The sequence below is a fragment of the Bufo bufo genome, chromosome 5, assembly GCF_905171765.1.
Source record: "Bufo bufo chromosome 5, aBufBuf1.1, whole genome shotgun sequence".
Lineage (NCBI taxonomy): Eukaryota > Metazoa > Chordata > Amphibia > Anura > Bufonidae > Bufo > Bufo bufo.
The window spans coordinates 517,248,829-517,266,281 of record NC_053393.1 but is presented as its reverse complement, the minus strand read 5'-3'; the positions used below and the strand labels follow the sequence as shown (position 1 = coordinate 517,266,281).

The 17,453-nt window shown below is 45.7% G+C and overlaps 1 protein-coding gene across 1 annotated transcript in view; it reads right to left on the bottom strand.

Annotated features, from left to right (window-relative positions):
* Positions 1–2,449: 2,449 nt before the first annotated feature.
* ST8SIA6 (ST8 alpha-N-acetyl-neuraminide alpha-2,8-sialyltransferase 6) overlaps positions 2,450–17,453 on the bottom strand; it is a 129,377-nt gene continuing 114,373 nt past the window's right edge. Inside the window, exon 8 of the mRNA XM_040433041.1 lies at positions 2,450–3,585. Coding sequence (XP_040288975.1) covers positions 3,117–3,585 — 469 coding nt within the window. The 3' untranslated portion in view covers positions 2,450–3,116. The remainder of the gene's footprint in view (positions 3,586–17,453) is intronic.

The window sequence follows — 17,453 nt, the reverse complement described above, 5'->3', positions numbered from 1 at the left end:
GAGAACAGTTATAATATTTAGTAGCTTTTCAGGCACAGAAAATTCTTCCTTCCAACGGTGTAGATCTATAGTGTAGTGGTAAACCAGCTGCCTGCCATACACAATGTCTGGGATTCAATTTCCAACACAGACACATAAAATAACTACTTTAGTGAAGTTTGGGGCAGAAAAATGAAACTTCCTATCCAGCTTTTCTATTATGGTAAATGAAAAGCTAGAAGAAGGTTAAAACTTCAGTTTTTTTTGACACAACCTTTAAAATAATCAGCTTAGTAAGGGTCCATTCACATGTCCATATGTGTTTTGCGGATCCGCAAAACACGGACACCGGCAATGTGCGTTCCACATTTTGCGGACCGCACATCACCGGCACTCATAGAAAATGTATTTTCTTGTCCACAATTTTTAGCGGAACGGAGATGCGGATCCAGAAGTGCGGATCCGCAAATGCGGACAGCACATTCCCGCCCCATTGAAAATGAATGGTTCCGCACCTGTTCCGCAAAATTGCGGAACGGATGCGGACCCATTTTGCGGACGTGTGAATGGACCCTAAACGTCTGTGTCCTTGGAGGAGGCCCTTTCCCCATCCCATAGTGAATGGAAGGGCCACACAGCTTCATTACTATTCACTGCACTGAATACTAATGAGGCTGACAATCTTACAGACCCTGGGCCCGGCCACCGATCTGCTCTGGGCCCATGACTGCAGTACCGCCAGTACTGCCCTGATGGCGGCCCTAAGCTGAGCATCTGTGCCCACATATCATGGGCACCAACTTCTTTTCCAGGCCGGCACTTTAGGAAGATAGGAAGATATGTAAACCTCAAAAAAAAAACACCACTGTATACATAACGCTACGTGAAGTATTGGTGGTCACGGAAAAGGAAGTCTGTTGGTTGCTAGGCAACACAATAAGAAACAATGTTAAACATAAAAGATGTAGTTGCTTATGACTATTGGTTTTCAGCCATTACTGGAGCCAATGTGAGTCACATACACAACTTTTTAGTACATTGGTCACGGTGAATAGCGGAATATTAATAAAATCATTCTATGTACAAACAACATACCGTAACTCCTTCCACATCTATAAGGCGTTTACTGTATAGAAAACAGCAAGTTCTCGTCATCTCAGAAGTCCATTGATCATTTGGATGTTTTTTTTTTTTTTCAATTTACGTGTCCATTTGCTAACAAAAATACAGTTCACGTCTCTCTTTTAATAGCATAAAAAATGTAAACAATTTCCATCGTGAAATTCATCATCCCAGTTCCTGAGTTTGGTTGGCACGTCAATAAATAAATCTATTCATCTCATCATATGTGAAAAAAATGATAATGTAAAAGCAGAAAGCAATCGCAACAATCACAAACAAGAACGTTTCCAATATCTTTCAAGAGGAGCTGTCACCTCCCCTGACATGTCTGCTCCGGCCAATACTTGTATTCTTCACTAAATAATTCTGGAGAAAAGGTTCTTAAAAAATCTGCACTGTGTTGCTCCTCTGTTATTCCTCTTAAAATTCTATGACTATAGTGATAAATGGATGTTACCAGTTGGGAGTGGGTCCCTATGCGTTCTGATGATATCCGATCATCCAGGACAGTGCCAGGACACATCCCTGTGAAGTGTGGAATAGTAAATTAATTCATACACTTCCTGGATGAATAACAGAGGACAGTGTAGAGTTACGAGAAAAAGATGCTTCAGAGTTAATAATTTTATGATAAATACAAATATTTTAGTAAGTCAGAAGAGGCGGCATGTCCTCTTGAAATGGGTTGCGTTTAATAAATAAAGCTGTTTATATATAAAATAAAATAAAAACAACAACTTTGTAACAGAAACCTTGTTTCTAAGCGGAGGTTCTCCATAATCTGGGAATGGCTGGGAGACCTCCCAGGCTCTTAGAAGAGGATATTTTGTGATCTACTTATTATTCAAAAAAACTCTTATAATAAGTAGAGGGGAACATATATACATATATACTGCTCCAGCCAGAGGTAATGTGGCTACAAACTGCCAGTCATTGGCTGCAGCAATGCATGTGACCATGCCCATAGCCAGTCAGATGTAAACAGTGCGGGGATCGGAAGATGGCGTCAGTGGGGGCAGTGCGGAGGCCCGGAGAGGCGTGGAGCAGGTAAATATATCAATCTTCTGTTTCAGGGCCATACTGCAGGGACTTAAAAAAAATACTGGAAAACCCCTTTAAAAGAGTTTTCTAGGATTATTATGGGTTTTAACAGATACGCTGATGTAGTTTCTTACCTCATGTACATCTACCCTTGCTTTTAAAAAAAAAATCTGGACACATTTTCATCATGTAAACCAACCCCTCTTGTCTGTTTCCATCTTGTATGTAGCACTTCCTGTTGCTGTATGCAACCAAACCCATGATGCACTTCTCCTTTCTTTGCCACACCCTAGGTTATAGCTCCTCCCACCCAGCAAATTACATCGCCTATCACTGCCCCGCCCATGGACATAACATCACAGGAAATAAGAAAGATCTGCATGGACACGGTCATGTGACCACAGTCTAGAATGGGAGATAGGTAAAAGAAAGACATTACAGAATTACAGCGACCTTTATAAATTATTGTTTTAGAAGATGCTGATGCAAACCGGCAAACCCCTTTAAATGCCTGGAGAACCCCTTTAATTCTAAGAGGGCGGGGGGTGCTCTTTTATCTATAAAAATAATATTGCAAATAATATGGGTATAGAGATGGTTGAATGAAGTAACTTTAGCCAATACAGATCCACACTGGCTTCATACGTCACATTTTCACCCCCAACCCAGGTGCAAATTGCTAGTTGTTAACTTGACATGCGCCTATAATCCAGCGACGCTGACGCTCTACACACCTGAAACATTAATTGGATAACATGGGGTAAAAGTAAAAGCGATTTTTTATATTTCCACCGTGTGTCCATATGCATGCGGTAAAAAAAAAGTCGCCCGCTTCCGTGACATGGCGCACAGTGGTCCATGAGGGCACCTTGTCCGACCTCATTATGGCATCTCGTATACTCCCGGAAGGGCACATAATCTGACATCCGCATTTCAGCATTTTAATGGTGTATCCGAGCAGCGCGATACACCCTTCACCTCTTCTGGCACTCCCCTATCTGCAGTTTGAGTACCCCTTTGTAGTGGAGTTGCAGGATTTGATAAAATTCTTTGGGCATGGCGTGAAAGCCTGGCTTTGGCAGCTGGTTGTCATAGTAGTGATGGCTAATTGGTTTCCCGTTGGGATTCTTGGAGAAAGGCCAGAATCCGTAGAGTTTCACGTCCTCGCAGAGTTCTATGGCGGCACTGGTTATCATGAAGCCAGTGGAGAGCCGATAGGCCCTCACCCCCCTCCCCCTCCAAAACTGAGCCAGGCTTTTAAGATAATTGGGATGGAAAAAAATAGCTCTCTGCTTCGCTTGGTGTTTCTTCAGCAAATTATGAACCTCGAAAGAGATGGCAGTGTTACTGCTGTATGAAAATGCAGGTAACAAGAGGAACGAGCCGCCGTAGCTCGTCAGGTTTCTCAGAAAGGCTGTTTTCTTCTCGTTAAGCTTTCCATATCTGCAAAGAAAAAGAGAAGTCATTTAGGGTAAAGTAAACTGTGTTCTTATATTTACAGTAGAAGTCCTCTAATCTAGCATCTGATAGTCTACCAGATAGTCTACCAGGAAATTCTCGACCCTCGTCAGACTAATTAGAACTGTTAGGGTACTGCACGGCAGTGTGGCTCCAAGCCATTCCCATCCACAACAACCTTGTGGCGCGATTTTGTGGTAAATTCAAACAGCCATTGGCTGCCGTACGTGGGCCTGACTTGGCTCCATGGCTCCAGTTGCATCACTGCGCCATACCCTTAAAGGGGTTGTCTGGGCTTTTTAGGAAATCAGTCCTTTCTTCTGGGGAAGTAAGACAGTTTAGCTAGTACTTACCCCTCCGCCATGCAGCTGATCCCACCACAGGCTGCGGGCTCTTCTGCTCAGCCTGTGCACTCTTCTTTTTCTGTTCAGCAGCATTTACTATTATACAGGTGAAGAAAAGGGTGCACATCCGGATAGGACCCGAGCGGAAGAGCCCGCAGCCTGTGTGAGTGCCGCAGAAACAGCATCATCGGCGGTGCGGCGGCGAGGTAAGTACTAACTAAACTGTCTTTCTTCCACAGAAGAGAAGAAAGGACTGATTTCCTAAAAAGTCCAGAAAACCCCTTTAATACTACATTTCTATGACCATACAATAATACAAATCATAGAGGCAATGGCTTCATTTTTGAGAAACATCATCAGAACAACCAATCAGATCCCAGTATTTCTATTCCATAATACAAGGAGTAGGCAAAGTAGGTAGTCATCTAGGGGGCCATGGAGAAAGGGAGTGAAATTAATGGAATTTTTTTAACTCTTTCACGCCCGATGACATTGGGCCGGTCTTTAAACATGTCGCCCGCAGAGGGCGCCATAGCCGCCGGAATTCTGCTATTTTAAATAGCAGAGATCCGCGGCACATGTATGCGATCAGCCATAAGGCTGATGGCATACATTTTCCCCTTTAGATGCCGTGGTCAAATGTGACCACGGCATTTTCGCAGTCCGAAAGCCCAAGTTGCGCACTTCCGCTCCGGTAACAGCGTTCCCTGACTGAGATCGGGGAAACTGTTATATCTCTGAAATAGCCCGAAGCCTCAAGCAAGCTTCGGAGCTTATTTCAGGACTATACCAATACAGGCCACTAGGTGGCAGCATTGTATTGGTATAGCGCAAATGAAGTCTTCAATGATGGCTATATTTGCCATTTTTTGTCACTACAACTACCCAATAATATTTTTATAAAAAGTGATCAAAAAATTGCACACACTTCAAATTGGTATAATTGAAAATAACAGATCGTCCCGTAAAAAATGAGCCCTCACACAGCCCCGTACACATTACTACAAAAAAGTTATAGGGGTCAGAATATGGTTATAAAATGAATTTTTTTTCCCCTCAAAGGTTTTAATATTTTTTTTCAGTATTAAAACGCAAGGAAAATTATCCAAGTGTGGTATCGTTAGAACGTACTGACCTGGGGAATGAAGATAACAGGTCAATTTTGCATAGTGTACAGTGTAATAAAAAAAATAAAAACCTTTAGCAGAACTGTGTTTTTTCCCAATTCTACCCCATTTGGATTTTTTTTCCGCTTCCCTCTACATGGTATGCAACCGTAAATGGGGCCATTAGAAAGTACAACTTGTTCCTCAAAAAAATAAGCCCTCGTAAGGCTATGTGAAGGGAAAAATAAAAAAGTTAGGACTATGGGAAGGCGGGGAGTGAAAAACAAAAACGCAAAATGAAAAATGGCCCGGGCCTGAAAGGGTTAAAATGGCTCTGTCAGTATGATCAACCCTGTTAGGCTGGGTTAACACGGGCATTGCGCGAAAAGATGCGGGTGCGTTGCGGGAAAATGCGTGATTTTTCTGCGCGTGTGCAAAGCATTTTAATGCGTTTTGCATGCTCGTGAGAAAAATCGGCATGTTTGGTACCCAGACCCGAACCTGGACTTCTTCACAGAAGTTCGGGTTTGGGATCGGTGTTGTGTAGATTTTATTATTTTCCCTTATAACATGGTTATAAGGGAAAATAATAGCATTCTTAATACAGAATGCTAAGAAAATTAGGAATGGAGGGGTTAAAAAATAAAAAAAAATAATTAAACTGACCTCATCCACTTGTTCGCGCAGCTTGGCTTGTCTTTCTTCTTCTTTGAGGACCTGGGTGGAAAAAGACCTTTGGTGACGTCACTGCGCTCATCACATGGTCCATCACCATGGTCATGGACCATGTGATGAGCGCAGTGACGTCACCAAAGGTCCTTTTCCTCCCAGGTCCTCAAAGAAGAAGAAAGAAGACAAGCCGGGCTGCACGAACAAGTGGATGAGGTGAGTTAAAAAAAATTTTTTAACCCCTCCATCCCTAATTTACTTAGCATTCTGTATTAAGAATGCTATTATTTTCCCTTATAACCATGTTATAAGGGAAAATAATAAAGATCGGGTCCCCATCCCGATTGTCACCTAGCAACCATGCATGAAAATCGCACCGCATTCGCACTTGCTTGCGATTTTCACGCAGCCCCATTCGCTTCTATGGGGTCTGCGATGGGTGAAAAACGCACAATATAGAGCATGCTGTGATTTTCACGCAACGCACAAGTGATGCGTGAAAATCACCGCTCATGTGCACAGCCCCATTGAAGTGAATGGGTCCGGATTCAGTGCAGAGTGAATACAGAGGGTTCACCACAAGATGTAAACTATTGGTGAGCCTCAAAAACAGGAGGGCCAGATTAGAGTTTGCCAACGACATCTAAAAAAGCCTTCACAGTTCTGGAACTACATCCTATGGACAGATGAGACCAAGATAAACTTGTACCAGAGTGATGGGAAGAGAAGAGTATGGAGAAGGAAAGGAACTGCTCATGATCCTAAGCATACCACCTCATCAGTGAAGCATGGTGGTGGTAGTGTCATGGCGTGGGTATGTATGGCTGCCAATGGAACTGCTTCTCTTGTATTTATTGATGATGTGACTGCTGACAAAAGCAGCAGGATGAATTCTGAAGTCTTTCGGGCAATATTATCTGCTCATATTCAGCCAAATGCTTCAGAACTCATTGGACGGCGCTTCACAGTTCAGATGGACAATGACCCAAAGCATACTGCAAAAGCAACCAAAGAGTTTTTTCAGGGAAAGAAGTGGAATGTTATGCAATGGCTAAGTCAATCACCGAACCTGAATCCGATTGAGCATGCATTTCACTTGCTGAAGACAAAACTGAAGAGAAAATGCCCCAAGAACAAGCAGGAACTGAAGACAGTTGCAGTAGAGGCCTGGCAGAGCATCACCAGGGATGAAACGCAGCGTCTGGTGATGTCTATGCGTTCCAGACTTCAGGCTGTAATTGACTGCAAAGGATTTGTAACCAAGTATTAAAAAGTGAAAGTTTGATTTATGATTATTATTTTGTCCCAAAACTTTTGGTCCCTTAACAAGTGGGAGGCACATATGCAAACTGTTGTAATCCCTACACCGTTCACCTGATTTGGATGTAAATACCCTCAAATTAAAGCTGACAGTCTGCAGGTAAAGCACATCTTGTTTGTTTCATTTCAAATCCATTGTGGTGGTGTATAGAGCCAAAAATCTTAGAATTGTGTCGATGTCCCAATATTTATGGACCTGACTGTAGTTCCGTTTTGATATTCTTCTCCGTCCCCCCTTTTTCTATACGCTACTCCTCCTACAGTTTTGGGGTTACAAACGCCAAACTTGCCACACTTCTTCAACCTATAGTGAAGTAAGTTGCTTGTGCTTTAATAAGCGATCCCACCCTCCGGGCCACTGCGGCAGACCACCGAAGACCCCTTTTTTTGTCATTGACTTTGATAGGGAAAATTTTCAAATCGCTCCCACTCGCACAGTTTTGAAGCTACACTCCCCAAACTCGGATCACATATTGTTGGTGTCAACCCGAATAAAAGGGTAAATTTTGAGGGGACACCCCAAAGCTATTTTCTATACGCTACTCCTCCCACAGTTTTAGGAGTACAATTACCAAACTTTGCACACTTGTTCGGCACATACCCAAATAGGTTGCTTGTGCTTTGTTAACCGATCCCACCCTCTGGGCCCCTGGGGCGGCCCCCCGAAGACCCCACTTTTTGTCAAAGACTTTCATTGGAAAATTGTAAACTTTTTCCACTCGTACAGCTTTGAAGTTAAACTCACCAAACTTGGGTCACCTAGTCATGGGGTCAACCTGAAAATTTCTGTCACATTTTGGGGACTCTAAAAAGTGGGCGGAACCACAAACAACCAATCAGATTTTCCTTATTGACTTCAATGAGAAAATGTAAAAAGCTGTCATTCTCATAGTATTTAAGCCAGAATACCCAAACTTGGCACCGTGGGTCACTGGGTAACTGGGGTTAAAATTGATAAAAAGTATACAATGGGCAATCGAATTTCAGCCATTTGTTTAAATGGGAAAATTTTAAACTGCCGCTGCTCTTAGACTGTTAATGGCTGGGTCCTCAAACTTGACACAGATGGTCACTGGAGGACTGGGATTAAAATTCAAAAAAGTTGGCGGAACCAAAAACAACCAATCAGATTTATTTGATTGATTTAAATGGGACAAATTAAAAATTCTGCAATTCTCACATTATTGATGTCATGGACCTCAAATATCACAAATGTGGTCATTGGGTGTTTCCACTTCAAGGTTAGAAAAAGTGGGAGGAGCCACCAACAACGAATCAAATTTCCCTTATTTATTTTAACCACCTCCCGTCTGCCCATTGACTATAAACGTCCAGGAGGTGGATCTCTATTTCTGATAGCACGTTTTAAAACGTCCTGCAGCTTTCCCTCCTGTGCTCTGCCCCTGTACATAGAAACTCCATGACTAATCTCCCTCCTGACAGCCAAGAACATGGAGCTTTACCCTGAGACCTTTTTTGCTGGTCTCCAGGCTTTTGATCGCTCTGACAAGCAGTCAGAGCGATCACAAATGCATCTACCATCTCCCTCTTATTACTGCCAGTCAGAGAGGGAGATCGGTATTTAAAGTAGGCATCGCGATCGTAATTCTTAACTGTAAGCCCTGGAGACCGATCAGCATGGTCTCCAGGGCATGTGAGCGCTGTAATTTCCAGTTACAGCGCTCTGAAATGCTTGTACCGTCTCCCTCTCTGTAGCGCTGGCAGGAGAGGGAGATCGGTACATTCACACTCCAGCAGCGATCCCCCAGCAGCTGTTTACACTGGAGACAAATCAGAAGCATTGTCTCCAGAGCATGTGTTGTGAGCGCTGTAATCTGCAGTTACAGCGCTCAGAAAGGCTTGTACTGTCTCCCTCTCATTAGTGCTAGCAGGAGAGAGAGATCGGAACATTTACACTCACCCAGCAGCTGTTTTCACTGGAGTCTAATCAGCACGATCTCCAGGACATGTGACTGTCTGAGCCGGGTGAGTGCAGGAGCTGTCAGGTCTCCAGAGACCTCGATCAGCCCTGCACTGAGGCTGTACAGCTCTGTATTCTGGGGGGTGCATTTCTCCTGTAACTGGGGCTACTATGTCAGCCCCAGTTATAGGAGAAATCAACAGTGAAAAGAAAAAAAAAAAAAGTGAAGTTAAATGTCCCCCAGAGGTCTTGTATGACCTTATGGGGGATGCAAAGTGTAAAATAAAAAAAATAAAAATAAAATGTTAAAAAAAAATAAAAAAATTAAGTTTTCACATGTAAAAAAAAAAATTCCCCAAGTAAGGAATAAAAAAAATAATAAAAAAATAGAAAAAATTAAATAAAATAGACATATTTGGTATTGCCGCGTCCGTGACGGTCGGCTCTATAAATATATCACATAATAGACCCAGTCCAATAATCACCATAAAAAATAAAAATAAATAACTGTCAAAAAAAGCCATTTTTGTCACCTTACATCACAAAAAGTGCAACACCAAGTGATCAAAAAGGCGTATGTCCCACAAAATGGTACCAATAAAACCGTCACCTCATCCCGCAAAAAATTAGCCCCTACATAAAAAAATCTCTAAAAAAATAAAAAAACTAATAGCTCTTAGAACATGGAGACACTAAAACATCATTTTTTTGGTTTAAAAAATGCTATAATTGTGTTAAAGTGAAATAAATAAAAAAAAGTATACATATTAGGTATTGCCGCGTCCGTAAAAAACAGCTCTATAAAAATATCACATGAACTAAACCCTTGGGTGAACACCGTAAAAATAAAAAAATAAAAACTGTGTCAAAACAAGCAATTTTTGTCACCTTACATCACAAAAAGTGCAACACCAAGTGATCAAAAAGGCGTATGTCCCACAAAATGGTACCAATAAAACCGTCACCTCATCCCGCAAAAAATGAGCCCCTACATAATTTTTTTGTTTCAAAAAGGCTATTATTGGGTAAAACTTTAATAAATAAGAAAAAGTATACATATTAGGTATCGCCACGTCCGTAACAATCTGCTCTATAAAAATGTCACTTGACTGAACCCCTCAAGTGAACGCTTTAAAAATAAATAAATAAAAACTGTGCTAAAACAACAAATTTTTTGGTCACCTTGCCCCATAAAGTGTTATAATTAATGATCAAAAAATCATATGTACCCAAAAATAGTACTAATAAAACTGGCACCTTATTACCTAGTTTCCAAAATGGGGTCACTTTTTGGGAGTTTCTACTGTAAGGGTGCATCAGGGGGGCTTCAAATGGGACATGGCATCTAAAAGCCATGTGGAGTTCCTTTTCTTCTGCGCCCTGCCATGTGCCCATACAGCAGTTTATGACCACATGTGGGGTGTTTCTGTAAACTGCAGAATCTGGGTAATAAATATTGAGTTTTGATTGGCTGTGTCATGGTCTTACCTGCTTGCTGCTCTCCTTCGTTTGACATGTGCTGGCGGCCATCTTGGGTCCTGGGTTTCTTGTAGCCTTCCACCCTGCGGCTCCTCCTTCCCCTGGGAGGAGCTGGATGCCTAGCTCATATATATAGGAGGTCTGTGGCTTCAGTTCCTTGCTTGGTCCTCTTGTGTTCACATGCTTCTAAGACTGCTGCTGCTTCTGGTTCCTGATCCTGGCTTCGTCTGACTACCCTGCTGGTTCCTGATCCTGGCTTCGTCTGACTACCCTGCTGGTTCCTGATCCTGGCTTCGTCTGACTACCCTGCTGGTTCCTGATCCTGGCTTCGTCTGACTACCCTTCTGGTTCCTGACCTCTGGCTTCGCAAAGACTCTGCTCGGTTTCACCATCCGTTTGGACTTTTGCTTTACAGCTTTATTTTCAATAAAGCCTTCTTATTTTCACTTATCTCTTGTTGTACGTCTGGTTCATGGTTCCGTGACATTAGGACCAAGCCATGAATTCTGACGGTACAGGGCCATCCTCGCTACCCACGCTGGTTGCCAGACTTGATCAGCAGGATCACCTGTTGGGTCGGTTCGCTGTGGCGTTGCAAACCCTGCTTGAACGCACGGCTCATTTCGCTCCCGTTGCCGATGGGTCGGTTGTCGCTCCTGGGCTCGCTCCTACTGCCGCTCCGGTTGTTGCGCCAGAGTCTACCCCGACACCTGTTGTTGCGCCTGCGGTGTTTCGGGGTATGACCGGTTCTGCCCCTCTTCCACAGCGCTTTGGGGGAGAGCCAACTCAGTGCCGAGGTTTCCTTAACCAGGTGGGCATTTATTTCGAGTTGCTGCCACATGCCTTTCCTACTGAGAGATCAAAGGTGGGCTTCTTGATCTCGCTGCTCTCGGACAAGGCCTTGGCCTGGGCCAGCCCTTTATGGGAGAACAACAATCCGGTGGTTGCCGAGTTTTCCGGTTTTGTTGCTTCTCTTCGGAAGGTATTCGATGTGCCGGCTCGTGCTGCCTCTGCTGCGAAGCTCCTTATGTCCATCAGACAGGGTTCACGATCCGTAGCTGAATACGCCATTGAGTTTCGTACCCTGGCAGCAGAGGTGGGCTGGAATAATGAGGCTCTGGTCGCTGCTTTCTCTCATGGTCTCTCGGATGCCTTGAAGGATGAGGTTGCAGCTAAGGACCTACCAGTTGAGCTCGAGTCTCTTATTTCTTTCCTGATTTTGATTGACACCAGACTCAGGGAGAGACCTTCCTTTAAGGAGAACCTGCGGAGGTCTTCTAACAGATTGGTGCCTACGTTTGCTGTCCCACCCGTGCCTCCCTCTCCTCCCACGCCTCCTGGGGATGACTTGTCTGGGGGTGAACCCATGCAGCTGGGGTTTGCTCGCCTGTCCGAGGGGGAGAGGGCACTCCGGAGACGCGAGGGCCGATGCATGTACTGTGGTCTCGGTGGGCATTTTCGGTTGGCATGTCCGAACCGTCCGGGAAACGCTCGTGCCCTGAGATCCTGTCGGGGGCAGATCTTGGGTGGAGTCTCCTCGTCCCCGGTTTCCCGTGTTGACAAACCACTGATTACTGTTGTCCTCTCCTGGGTCGGGGGCTCGGTGACAACCCAGGCGTTGGTGGACTCTGGTGCTGGTGGTTTGTTCATTGATAGTGTGTTCGCTGCCGCCAATTCCATTCCTCTGCAGGCTCGAGGTTCCCCACTGGCTCTTGAGGCGATAGACGGCAGACCCCTTCTGCCGCCACACGTGACTCATGAGACCCTTCCAGTGGGGATAGCCATTGGTGCCGTTCACAGAGAGTCGGTCTGCCTCCAGGTTATTTCGTCTCCACACTACTCGGTGGTCTTGGGGTACCCCTGGCTCCAGAAGCATAATCCGACTTTCGATTGGAGATCGGTCGAGATCCTCTCGTGGTCACCGCAGTGTGGGGCTAGTTGCATCCATGGGTCTGTCAAGTTGCTGTGTACTTCCTCGGACTCTCTGTTGCCTCCTGAATACGAGGAGTACCGGGATGTATTCGATAAGGTGCGCGCGGTTGCCCTACCTCCGCACCGCCCATACGATTGTGCCATAGAGTTACAATCTGGTGCCGTTCCTCCTCGTGGCAAAGTCTATCCACTGTCGGTAGCGGAGAATGAGGCCATGGAGGAGTACGTGAGGGAGGCGCTTTCACGCGGACACATTCGCAAATCTTCGTCCCCGGCAGGGGCTGGATTTTTCTTTGTGAAAAAGAAGGGCGGTGAGTTGAGGCCTTGCATCGATTACAGGGGTCTCAATCGCATCACGATCAAGAACGCTTACCCGATACCCTTGATTTCCGAGCTGTTCGATCGCCTTAAAGGGGCCACGGTCTTTACCAAACTCGACCTGAGGGCGGCATATAACCTGGTAAGGATCAAGGCGGGCGATGAGTGGAAGACCGCGTTTAACACCAGGACTGGTCATTACGAATCCTTGGTTATGCCCTTTGGGTTGTGCAATGCGCCCGCAGTCTTTCAGGAATTCATCAACGATGTTTTCCGTGACCTGTTGCAGCAGTGTGTGGTAGTCTATTTGGATGACATCTTGGTATATTCTGAATCCATGGAGGCCCACATTCTGGATGTCAGACGAGTGTTGCAACGGTTACGAGAGAACAAGCTGTTCGGTAAGCTTGAGAAATGCGAATTTCACCGATCCCAGGTAACCTTCTTAGGTTACATCATTTCCGCTGAGGGGTTCTCCATGGATCCTGAGAAGGTTTCGGCTGTCTTACAGTGGCCCCAGCCCAGTGGTCTTCGTTCCCTGCAGCGCTTTTTGGGCTTCGCCAATTATTATCGGAAGTTCATCAGGGACTTTTCCATGCTGGCCAAGCCTCTCACGGATCTGACCAGGAAGGGCAGTAATTCCCAGGTCTGGCCGCTCGAGGCCATCCGAGCTTTTGAGGCCCTAAAGTCCGCCTTTGTGTCGGCTCCGATTCTGTCGCATCCCAACCCTGGGTTGCCCTTTGTCCTCGAGGTGGACGCGTCTGAGACGGGAGTAGGCGCCCTTCTGTCTCAGCGTAGAACACCAGAGGGTCCTCTGCTTCCTTGTGGGTTTTACTCCCGGAAACTGTCTTCCGCGGAGTGCAACTATCAGATTGGTGACAGGGAGTTATTGGCCATCGTGCAGGCCCTTAAAGAATGGAGGCACTTGCTCGAGGGTTCGGTGGTTCCGGTTCTCATCCTGACGGACCACAAGAATCTGACCTACCTTTCTGAGGCCAAGAGATTGACACCACGTCAGGCCAGATGGGCTCTGTTCTTGTCACGTTTTAATTACGTGGTCTCCTACCTACCCGGTTCCAAGAACATCAGGGCGGATGCCTTATCACGGCAGTACTCCGAGCTGTCCAGGGAGGAGTCGATTCCGACTTCGGTCATACCTCCGAATCAGATCCTGGCCGCCATTCGCACCAGCCTGACCTCTCCCCTGGGTGAGCAGATTTTGGCGGCTCAATCTGGTGCTCCCTCTGGGAGACCCAACGGCAGAGGTTTTGTGCCTGAGGAGTTGCGCACTCGGTTGTTGCGAACCTACCATAACTCCAAGACCGCGGGGCATCCTGGAAAGAATCAGCTGTCCTGGGCTGTTTCACGTCTGTTCTGGTGGCCTTCCCTACGTTCCGACATCGCCGCATATGTAGCGGCATGCTCCGTTTGTGCCCAGAGTAAGTCCCCTCGGCACCTTCCGTTGGGCCTTCTGCAACCCATAGCCACCGGGGAGCGCCCATGGTCACACCTGGGGATGGATTTCATTGTGGACCTCCCTGCATCCCGAGGCCATACGGTCATTCTCATGATTGTGGATCGGTTTTCCAAAATGTGCCACTGTGTTCCTCTCAAGAAGTTACCCTCTGCACAAGAGTTGGCCACGATTTTTGCCAGGGAGGTCTTCCGGTTGCACGGTTTGCCTAAGGAGATTGTGTCGGATCGGGGGAGTCAGTTTGTGTCCAGGTTCTGGCGCGCCTTTTGCTCCCAGTTGGGGATTCATCTCTCCTTCTCCTCGGCCTACCACCCTCAGTCCAATGGGGCCGCAGAACGATCCAATCAGGCCTTGGAGCAATTCCTTCGTTGCTATGTCTCCGATCACCAAGACAATTGGGTTGACCTCCTGCCTTGGGCTGAGTTTGCCAGGAACACGGCGGTGAACTCTTCCTCTGGGACGTCTCCCTTCATGGCCAATTATGGGTTCCAACCTGCCGTGTTACCGGAGGTATTCTCTCCCCAGGATATTCCGGCTGTGGAGGATCACCTTTCCGTCCTACGTGCTTCTTGGGTACAGATCCAGAAGTCCCTTGAGGTCTCTGCGCAGCGCCAGAGATTCCAGGCTGATCGCAGACGAGCGCCTGCTCCTTCCTACCAGGTCGGAGACCGTGTATGGTTGTCCACCCGCAACCTCAACCTTCGAGTGCCCACTCCCAAGCTGGCGCCTCGCTTTGTTGGTCCCTTCCGAGTGCTTCGCAAGGTAAACCCGGTAGCCTATGCCCTTGCGCTTCCTCCTGGCATGCGGATCTCCAACGTGTTTCATGTCTCCCTGTTGAAGCCACTGGTGTGTAATCGTTTCACTTCCTCGGTTCCTCGGCCTCGTCCGGTCCAAGTGGGCAATCGTGAGGAATATGAGGTGAGCAATATCCTGGACTCACGCCTGGTCCGCGGTCGGTTGCAGTTTTTGGTCCATTGGCGTGGTTATGGTCCAGAGGAGCGTTCCTGGGTTCCCTCCGCAGATGTCCATGCTCCTGCCTTGCTCCGAGCCTTCCACGCACGCTTCCCTCAGAAACCGTTTTGTGCTCCGCGGAGGAGGGGCCCTTGAGGGGGAGGTACTGTCATGGTCTTACCTGCTTGCTGCTCTCCTTCGTTTGACATGTGCTGGCGGCCATCTTGGGTCCTGGGTTTCTTGTAGCCTTCCACCCTGCGGCTCCTCCTTCCCCTGGGAGGAGCTGGATGCCTAGCTCATATATATAGGAGGTCTGTGGCTTCAGTTCCTTGCTTGGTCCTCTTGTGTTCACATGCTTCTAAGACTGCTGCTGCTTCTGGTTCCTGATCCTGGCTTCGTCTGACTACCCTGCTGGTTCCTGATCCTGGCTTCGTCTGACTACCCTGCTGGTTCCTGATCCTGGCTTCGTCTGACTACCCTGCTGGTTCCTGATCCTGGCTTCGTCTGACTACCCTTCTGGTTCCTGACCTCTGGCTTCGCAAAGACTCTGCTCGGTTTCACCATCCGTTTGGACTTTTGCTTTACAGCTTTATTTTCAATAAAGCCTTCTTATTTTCACTTATCTCTTGTTGTACGTCTGGTTCATGGTTCCGTGACAGGCTGTTAACCATCGATGTGTTAAAGAAGAAATTGGATTAAAATGGAAAATCTTCCAAAAAAGTGAAATTTTAAAATTTGATCTCCATTTTCCTTTAATTCTTGTGGAACGCCTAAAGGGTTAACAAAGTTTGTAAAATCGGTTTTAAGTAACTTGAGGGGTGTAGTTTCTACAATGGGGTCATTTATGGGGGTATCCACTATGTAGGCCCCACAAAGTGACTTCAGACCTGAACTGGTCCTTAAAAAGTGGGTTTTGGCAATTTTCTTAAAAATGTGAAGAATTGCTTCTAAACTTCTAAGCCTTCTAACGTCCTAAAAAAATAAAATGACATTTCCAAAATGATGCCAACATAAAGTAGACATATGGGGAATGTTAAGTAATAAATATTTTATGAGGTATCACTTTCTGTTTAAAAAGCAGAGGAATTGAAATTTAGAAAATTGCAAATTTTTCAAAATTTTGGGTAAATTTGGGATTTTTTCATAAATAAAGGTGAAATATATTGACTCAAATTTATGACTATCATGAAGTACAATGTGTCACGAGAAAACAATCTCTGAATGACTTGTAAAGGCGTTCCAAAGTTATTACCACATAAAGTGAGATATGTCAGTTTTGCAAAATTAGGCCTGGTCAAGAAGGGGGCAAATGGCCCAGATGGCAAGTAGTTAAATAGAAAAAAATAAAACTGCTGCCATTTTTACACATTAAGGCCTCATGCACACGACCGTTTTTTTTTTTGCGGTCCGCAAAAACAGGTTCCGTAGTTCCGTGATCCGTGTCCGTTTTTTCTTCTGTGGGTCTTCCTTGATTTTTGGAGGATCCACGGACATGAAAAGTGAAAAAGAAAACCAAGTCAAGTTTGCATTTAAAATAATAGGAAAAACGGACATGGATCACGGACATGGATCACGGACGCGGATGACTATCTTGTTTGCATCCGTGATTTTTCACGGACCCATTGACTTGAATGGGTCCGTGAACCGTTGTCCGTGAAAAAAATAGGGCAGGTCATATTTTTTTCACGGACTGGAAAAACGGATCAGGGACGCGGAAGCCAAACAGTGCATTTTCTGATTTTTCCACGGACCCATTGAAAGTCAATGGGTCCGCAAAAAAAAACGGAAAACGGAACAACGGCCGCGGATGCACACAACGGTCGTGTGCATGAGGCCTAAAGGCCATAATTCACAAACCTTAAAGTGTTAGTCACTGGGTGACTGTGGTTCACAAAAAAAGGGGCGGGGTAACAGCCAATCAGATTTCAGCCTTTGACCTTAATGAAAAAAAGATAAACTGTTGCTATTATCACAGTTTAAATGCCAAATGTCCCAAACTCAGCACAATTACTCACTAGGCGACTGCGGGTAAAATTTAGGAAAAGTGGGTGGAGCCTAAAACAGCCAATCAGATTTCACCTATTGACTTCAATGTAAAACTTTCAAATACTGCCATTCTCACAGTTTTAAGGCCAGAGGCCAATCACATTTCAGCCATTAATTTTATATGGGAAAATTTAAATTGCCGCCACTCTTAGACTGTTAATGGCAGGGTCCTCAAATTTGGGTTCAAATTTTAATAAACCAGGTTAACCGGACTTTGCTTATATCTCTATCGTTTTCAAGCGAACATCCTGTGGTTTCTTCAGAAACTGCACCATCTAGTTTTTTTCAGTTAT